The sequence below is a fragment of the Saimiri boliviensis genome, chromosome 11, assembly GCF_048565385.1.
Source record: "Saimiri boliviensis isolate mSaiBol1 chromosome 11, mSaiBol1.pri, whole genome shotgun sequence".
Taxonomy (NCBI): Eukaryota; Metazoa; Chordata; class Mammalia; order Primates; family Cebidae; genus Saimiri; species Saimiri boliviensis.
In genome coordinates this window covers 42,943,874-42,952,767 of record NC_133459.1, presented here as the reverse complement: position 1 = coordinate 42,952,767, position 8,894 = coordinate 42,943,874, and the positions used below count along the sequence as shown (strand labels likewise).

Here is an 8,894-nt window from a genome sequence, read left to right as displayed (position 1 = left end):
CAGAGAAAATAATAAATAAATAAACAAACAAACTTGGTATCAGACATAGGAAGCCTAGAAGCATGGATGGCCACTCTAAGCAGAAATATAAACCTTGTCCATATGCATGGCTAGGCCTCTGTCTCCAAGAAACTGTTTCGTGGAATGTGTCTTAGTCTGTTCCGTCCAGGTGCTGGTAGATTCAGGATCTGGTGAGGGCATGCTTTCTGGTTCATAGATGGCACCTCTTAGCTGTGTCCTCACCTGGTAGAAGTAAAGAACTCTGCCCCTCAGCCCCTTAGAACATTCATCTCATTCTTGAAGGCTCCGTCACCTAATCATCTTCCAAAGGTCCCACCTTCTAATCCAATCACACTGGAAATTAGGTTTTAATATGTGAAATTTGGAGAGACACAAACATTCAGTCCGTAGTAGAATGGTTCCTGGAAGCTGGTGGTTTCCAGGGTGGTTCTCAGGAGGCCAGAATTACTGGATGCCCCCAGGGAGCTCTCTGGGAAATGTCCCCATTTATCCAGGGGTCTGTGAGGACCCAGAGCCAGATAGGTCCAGTACAAGTTAAGAGTCTTCTGCCTAGGCCAAGTCAATTCACCTCCCTGGACTTCTATTTTCTTTAAAATGGGATTAATCATTACTCTTATTTTCTAGGATTACGGTGGAAACGAAATGAGAGAATTTATTTGAAAATTTAATCAGTTAGCTGAATCTCCAGTAAGGTATCTGGAGAGAAGACTTTGGAAAAGTCTCTGGGGTAAGATCTCTTCAGAGGATGATGGGACACTCACAACATTCATCTAAACTCTCACCTCCATTGGTAGATAGGAGTACCTTAGTAAACGTTTACACCTGAGAAATGTTTGCGCTTTTAAAATGTTACTGTGTGTGGAGGGTACACTGGAGGAAGCTAACTCTAGAGTCAGTTGAGAGGCAATTACAGGCTTCTGGGCAACAGATGACGGGGGGCTGGATTAGGATAGGGTCAATAGGGATGGAGAAGGAGGGTATGTGAGGATTGGAATTTGAGCTGGGATGAACCCCTGACCTATTAACGTTTTTGCAGGATCCCATAACTAAAGATCTAGTTCAGTCATCAGCCAACAGCAAAGAGATGGATTCCAGTCTCCTCCAGGAAATTGAGAAAATTAGTAATTTTTTCCAGCGTCTCTCTGAGCAACATACAAAACAGGCAGAAACTCCAGATGCACCAGAACCACAGTGCTGTATGCCTCTGCCCGCCCACGCTGAGGAGAGCCGACACGAGTCAACGCAGAGCAAAACCATGCCTCCCGTGGAGCTCACAATGACTTCTGCATGCACTAACCTCCCTGGGACAGTTCCCACCCAGGACTTAACAGTGCACCTTCTTAAAGCCCTTGAGATGTCCCCTGAAGACCTAAGTGAGACTCCTTCCATGGGCCAGAAAGTGACTTCCTTTGATCAGATAAAACACACAGCCGGTTCTCAGATGACATATGTTACTGACACCCCAAAGACATCACCCACTGATTGCCTGAAGACAACCATCACTACAAGCAACATGACAATCTCCAGTGAAGGTAGCCTAAGCAGTGACCAGACCCTCAGTGAGAGTCAAACACAAGCCCTGTGTGGAGATCAAATGAAGACCCTCAGTGATGACCAGACTCTCTATAGGGACCAGATGACCTCCAGTAGTGACCAGACCCTCACTGATGGCCATACAGGGACTTCCAGTGGCGATGAGGCCCTCTCTGAGGGCCAGATGATAACCAGCCTAGGCCTCTATGGAGGGCAAATGATCACTTCCATTGATAACCAGACCCTCTGTGGGGAGCAGACAACAACCTCCACTCATAACCAGGCCCTCTACCAGGGGCAGGTGACAACCTCCACTGATAACCAAGTCCTCTGTGGGGAGCAGACGATGACCTCCACTGATAACCAGACCCTCTGTGGGGAGCAGACCATGACCTCTACTGATAACCAGGTCCTCTACGAGGGGCAGGTGACGACCTCCACTGGTAACCAGGCCCTCTGTGGGGGACAGATGACAACCTCCACTAATAACCAGACCCTCTACGGGGGACAGGTGACGACCTCCACTGGTAACCAGGACCTCTATGGGGGACAGATGATGACCTCCACTGATAACCAGGCCCTCTACGGTGGACAGGTGACAATCTCCACTGATAACCAGGCCCTCTATGGGGGACAGGTGACGACCTCCACTAGTAACCAGACCCTCTACGGGGGACAGGTGACGACCTCCACTGGTAACCAGGACCTCTATGGGGGACAGATGATGACCTCCACTGATAACCAGGCCCTCTACGGTGGACAGGTGACAATCTCCACTGATAACCAGGCCCTCTATGGGGGACAGGTGATGACCTCCACTAGTAACCAGACCCTCTACGGGGGACAGGTGATGACCTCCACTGGTAACCAGGCCCTCTATGGGGGACAGATGACGACCTCCACTGATAACCAGGCCCTCTACGGTGGACAGGTGACAATCTCCACTGATAACCAGGCCCTCTATGGGGGACAGGTGACGACCTCCACTAGTAACCAGACCCTCTACGGGGGACAGGTGATGACCTCCACTGGTAACCAGGCCCTCTATGGGGGACAGATGACGACCTCCACTGATAACCAGGCCCTCTACGGTGGACAGGTGACGATCTCCACTGATAACCAGGCCCTCTGTGGGGGACAGATGATGACCTCCACTGATAACCAGGCCCTCTACGGTGGACAGGTGACGATCTCCACTGATAACCAGGCCCTCTATGGGGGACAGGTGACGACCTCCACTAGTAACCAGACCCTCTACGGGGGACAGGTGATGACCTCCACCGGTAACCAGGCCCTCTATGGGGGACAGATGACGACCTCCACCGATAACCAGGCCCTCTACAGTGGACAGGTGACGATCTCCACTGATAACCAGGCCCTCTGTGGGGGACAGATGACAACCTCCACTGATAACCAGGCCTTCTACGGGGGACAGGTGACGACCTCCACTCATAACCAGACCCTCTATGGGGGACAGGTGACGAACTCCACTAGTAACCAGACCCTCTATGGAGGACAGGTGACGACCTCCACTAGTGACCAGGCCTTCTACGGGGGACAGATGACGACCTCCACTAGTAACCAGACCCTCTGTGGGGGACAGGTGACGATCTCCACTAGTAACCCGACCCTCTACGGGGGACAGGTGATGACCTCCACTGGTAACCAGGCCCTCTGTGGGGGACAGATGACGACCTCCACTGATAACCAGGCCCTCTACGGGGGACAGGTGACGACCTCCACTGGTAACCAGGCCCTCTGTGGGGGACAGATGACAACCTCCACTGATAAGCAGACCCTCTACGTGGGACAGGTTACAACCTCCACTAGTAACCAGGCCCTCTACGGGGGAAAGGTGACGACCTCCACTGATAACCAGACCCTCTACGGGGGACAGATGACAACCTCGACTAGTAACCAGACCCTCTACGGGGGACAGGTGACGACCTCCACTCATAACCAGGCCCTCTGTGGGGGACAGATGACGACCTCCACTGATAACCAGGCCCTCTGCGGGGGACAGGTGACGACCTCCACTGATAACCAGGCCCTCTGTGAGGGACAGATGACGACCTCCACTGATAACCAGGCCCCCTGCGGGGGACAGGTGACGACCTCCACTGGTAACCAGGCCCTCTGCGGGGGACAGGTGACGACCTCCACTGGTAACCAGGCCCTCTGCGGAGGACAGGTGACGACCTCCACTGGTAACCAGGCCCTCTGCGGGGGACAGGTGACGACCTCCACTGGTAACCAGGCCCTCTGCGGGGGACAGGTGACAACCTCCACTAGTAACCAGGCCCTCTACGGGGGACAGGTGTTGATCTACACTGGTAACCAGGCCCTCTGTGGAAGCAACATGGCAATATATAGTGACAACTCGACCCTCTCTGGGGGCCATATGCTGACCCTTCAGGCAGGCAATATGACAACCCTCACTGGTGACCACAGCCTTTATGGGGGATATATGACATCCTGTCAGCCCTCATTGTCATACCCAGGATTCCTATGCTTTTCAAGTTCCCATTTGATTCAAGGACAAGTCTCAGAAAAGCAGAAGACCCAGAGCAGCCAGTTCTGGAAGAATCCTAAGATTTCGAAGCCCTTCATCTGCCCACATGAGGACTGTAAGAAGTCTTATTCAAAGGCTTGCCACCTCCGAACCCACATGCGTAAGCACACTGGTGAGTGAGGGCCCAGGAACAGGGGTGAGGGGCGAGTGGCTAGAGATTTGTGCCTTTACAAAGCTCTGGGAGCATTTGAGATTGCTGCCACTTCCCCAGGGACCCAAGAAGATTCTATAATAAAAGGTTGGCACCTTTAGAAGGGTGGATAAAGCGGTCCTAGGGACAGTCCTGGACCAGAGCCAGGCTGGCTGCAGCCTTTAGGGGTGTTGACTGCTGGTTTGATGGGAATCAGTGGAGGGATTTCTTTGGCCCCTTGCAGACAGATGTTCTTGACACTATTCCTACTGGGACCGTCACTTCATAGACCTCCTCTCAGGGCCCCGGGGCCCCATTTCCCTCATCCTCCTTATTCCCTTCACTAACTTGCCTGTCAATAACTGTCTCTCCTCCTGTTTTTTTTTTCTTCTTCCTTTTCTTTCCTCTTCTTCCCGCCTTCAGTTTTCCTCTTATCTCTCCAGCTTTTGCAGCCCTCATTCCCCTCCTCCTTCACTCACCTCCCCAGCTCCCATCTCCTCTGGCTCTCCCTCCCACTTCAACTTGCTCAAAAACTTTTTCTTGTTCACTTTCAATGTCCCTGCCCTTCCTCACCCTGATACATGACAGGTCTCTCTTTCTCTCTCTCTCTCTCTCTCTGGTCCAGGCGAGAAGCCCTTCGTATGTGACGTGGAGGGATGTACGTGGAAATTCGTTCGCTCAGATGAGCTCAGCAGACACAAGAAAAGGCACACTGGGGAACGGCCCTACCTGTGTCCAGTTTGCAACAAGAATTTTGCACGATCTGATCACCTGAAGCAACATGCAAAGGTCCACAACATTTGCCCAGAATTATGAACCCTTCAGCCCATGAGGAAATGTGTACGGCTAAAAGATTCTCCCTACTGACCTTGTTTCCCTTGAACAAGCTCCCCTGTTTCCCTATGCCAGTAGCTAGTAGGTGCTCGATATTATTTGTAAGTTTTCTAAAATAGACAAAGAAAATAGGTATCCATATTCACGTAAACACCAGACAACTTTCAACTTGGAACCAGAAGCGCTCTTGGTTCATTCCCCTCTCAGGGTAACTGCTCTTATCAGCACGCTGTGACTCCTTCGGATCCTACTCTGCATTTACCTCTGTGTGTATTGTAAAACTGTATCTATACAGATCATTAATATTGATATTAATTACTCAGACGGTAAAGAATGGAACGTTCTTTTTTTTTTTTTTGTCTGTAGCTGAGCCCATGTTTCTTTGGAGCTTCATTCCCATGAGGTAAAAAGGAGGGGACTCAGTCACATCCAGGGTAAAGTGGTCTCAGGTTAAATGGACTTTACTTAGTTGAGTACTTAGCCTATTCAGAAGTTCAACCTCAGGTGTGGTGGCTCACACCTGTAATGCCAGCATTTTGAGAGGCTGAGGCAGGTGGGTCATGAGGTCAGAAGTTGAAGACCAGTCTGGCCAAGATGGTAAAACCCAGTCTCTACTAAAATACAAAAATTCTCCAGGCGTGGCTGGGCGCGGTGGCTCAAGCCTGTAATCCCAGCACTTTGGGAGGCCGAGGTGGGTGGATCACAAGGTCAAGAGATCGAGACCATCCTGGTCAACCTGGTGAAACCCTGTCTCTACTAAAAATACAAAAAAATTAGCTGGGCATGGTGGCGCGTGCCTGTAATCCCAGCTACTCAGGAGGCTGAGGCAGGAGAATTGCCTGAACCCAGGTAGGCGGAGGTTGCGGTGAGCCGAGATCGCGCCATTGCACTCCAGCCTGGGTAACAAGAGCGAAACTCCGTCTCAAAAAAAAAAAAAAAAAATTATCCAGAGGTGGTGGTGTGCACCTGTAATCCCAGCTGCCCGGGAGGCTGAGTTGGGAGGATCACTTGAGCTCAGTAGTTGCAGTTGCAGTGAGCTATATTAGCACCAGTGCACTCCAGCCTGGGTGACAGAGCAAAACCCTGTCTCAAAAGATAAAGATAATTGTATAATATTATGTGTGAAATATATTGAATAAGATATTTAAGTTATAAGTAGAAAAAATGAGTAACTTTAAGAGCTTGTCAACCAGTGTCATGCAATCAGGTGTTGAGATGGCCAATTAGGACAATGAGCCAGATGAAAAGGAATGATCAGACTTATTTACTGATGGCTACAGAGCAGATGGAACAGACAGCCTTAGCCACGACCCCAAATAAAGAGGTCTCTGAATGGAAGCACCTGAGCTAGAAACGCAGCTGTGCATCTGAGCACAGCTGGCCTGTGGTGGTGGGTGCGGGACAGTTCTCCAGTATCCTTGGATTGACCCAGTGCCACCCTTTCTCACCTGGAGTCCTCAAGAATAACTGTAGACTGTGCTGGGACTGCAATACCCTGAGATAAGGAGAAATTAGCTGGAAAAGCCTGGGCTCTGTTCCCTTCCCCCTAGAAGCAGAACGTCCTTCAATGACTCACTTAAACCCAGGGCATAAAACTCTGGGCGGGCTGCTTGCTGGGGTCCTTCGGCTGTGTTACAAGTGGAACACAGGCAGTGAAGACGCCATCCACCCTGGGCAGCTTTCCTGAGCCTTGGGGGACTAACTCCCTATGAATCCTTGATTGCTGTTCCTTGCTTCCTGTTAGTAATAAACCTATTTTATTTAACTTGCTGTGTGTATGTGTGTCATTGGATCTCAGTGGACTCAGACAAGCTGATAACCAGTGCACAGTGAACCTGCCTTACGGTGGGGATGCTGAGTCCTTGACATCCTTTCAGAAAACTGCTGTGTACCAAGTCTGGTGAGCTCCCTTACCCATCTTTCTATCTATCTTCTAGAATTAATGACTACCCTGAATTTTGTATATATAAATTCCTTTGATGCATTTATTAAAAATGCAGGTATTCAAAGATAATTTATAGGTTGCTTATTTTGAACTTCATAAAGATTATGCTAAGATACAGTCTTCTGGAACTTGTTTTCACCACAACGTTATATCTCTAAGATTTCATCCATGTTATTACTAAGACCAATGAAAATAATCCATCACAACCCCAAACAAAACTTCTCTACATTGTCAACACACCAGGGTGGGGGCGGGGAGTGAGAAACCAAAGGAAGATGAGGATGCACTGGAGTCTTCCATGAAGTACAACTACAAAAAGAAAACAGTACAGCTGTTCCTCATTATTCACATCTACTCTGCTGGATCATGAATTTTTAGACTAAAGGAGTTTTTATTCCATTAACCTAAATATGAAAAATAGTGACATGTTCTCAACCCATCCAAAAACCCCAACCATTTCCTCAAATTTCACTACAACCCTTACATAATAATAAACTCGGCCAGGCGTGGTGACTCACGCCTGCGATCCCAGCACTTTGGGAGGCCAAGGCAGGCAGATCACCTGAGGTCAGGAGTTCAAGACCAGCCTGACCAACATGGAGAAACTCCATCTCTACTAAAAACACAAAATTAGCTGGGCGTGGTGGTGCACACCTATAGTCCCAGCTACTCGGAAGGCTGAGGCAGGAGAATCACTTGAACCCGGGAGGTAGAAGTTGTGGTGAGCTGAGATTGTGCCATTGCACTCCAGCCTGGGCAACTAGAGTGAAATTCCATCTCAAAAAAAGAGAAAACTTAAAATACATTAGTAGACATGGTAGTACACAGGATACAAAGACACCATGCAGTACTGGATGCCAGTTACATGCTCCTGATTGCATCAGCCTGAGTTCAATCAGTGTTTTAGTGGCACATGTTCTCAGGATCTCCTGAAGGCTGTGTCACAGGACGAAAAAGAGAGAGAGAGAGAGAGAGAGAGAGAGAGACGGCACACAGTGTTTTAAACAAGGGAAGTTTAATATAAAGAATTTTAAAAGGACCTGGTGTAGGGGCTCACACATGTAATCCCAACAGTTTGGGAGGCTGAGGCAAGCAGATCACTTGGGGTCAAGAGTTCAAGACCAGCCTGGCCAACGTGGTGAAGCTCCGTCTCTACTAAAAATGCAAATACTGGCCAGGTGTGGTGGTGTGCGTCTGTAGTCCCAGCTACTTGGGAGGCCAAGGTATGAGAACCGCTTGAACCCAGGAGGCAGAGGCTTCAGTAAGCCATGACTGTGCCATTGCCCTCCAGCCTGGGCACTAAAGTGAGACTCTGTCTCAAAAAAAAAAACAAAAAACAAAAAACAAAAAAAAACCTAAGAGTAAATATAAAATGTAAGAGGACACAACCCTAGGGCTGAGAGTTCTCAAGCAAGGACAAACTTGGAAAATGAGCTCTAAGACTGGAGTTTGGATCTCACTGGAGAAGGTATAGCTGCAGACCGTGAGTGCTGGAGAAGTTTGCTAGTTAGGAGTCACTGGGGAAGCAGAGCTGGTCAGCAGTTACTGGTCAAGCAGGAAGCAACTCTCTAGGGTGCAGGTGAGCTGTGGACAGGAGGCAAGGGTGTAGGAGGGAGTGGAGGTGCTGGTGTGGGCAGGAGGCATGGAAAACTGTCCATGTTGGAAGGCTCATGTGTAGGACTTCCATCAGGAGGGTGGGAGAAATTGTAGGAAAAGAACAGAAACCCTGGAAGGCCGGAGGGGAGTCCTGCAAAAGCCTCAGAAGAGGATCTGGCTGAAGGCAGCCAGATTCTCTTATCCAGTGCCTGAAAGCTTAAGTTAGATAATTAAGGGGTGTAAAGAAACTGATCTAGATAAGT

The 8,894-nt window shown here is 49.4% G+C and overlaps 1 protein-coding gene across 1 annotated transcript; it reads left to right on the top strand.

Moving 5' to 3' along the window:
- Positions 1-1,105: 1,105 nt before the first annotated feature.
- LOC101053252 (uncharacterized) lies at positions 1,106-5,072 on the top strand. The gene is made up of 4 exons (XM_074381501.1): positions 1,106-1,879; positions 1,922-3,031; positions 3,116-4,238; positions 4,882-5,072. Exons 1-4 carry the CDS (start codon positions 1,106-1,108, stop codon positions 5,070-5,072), a joined length of 3,198 nt encoding a protein of 1,065 aa, XP_074237602.1.
- Positions 5,073-8,894: the final 3,822 nt, after the last annotated feature.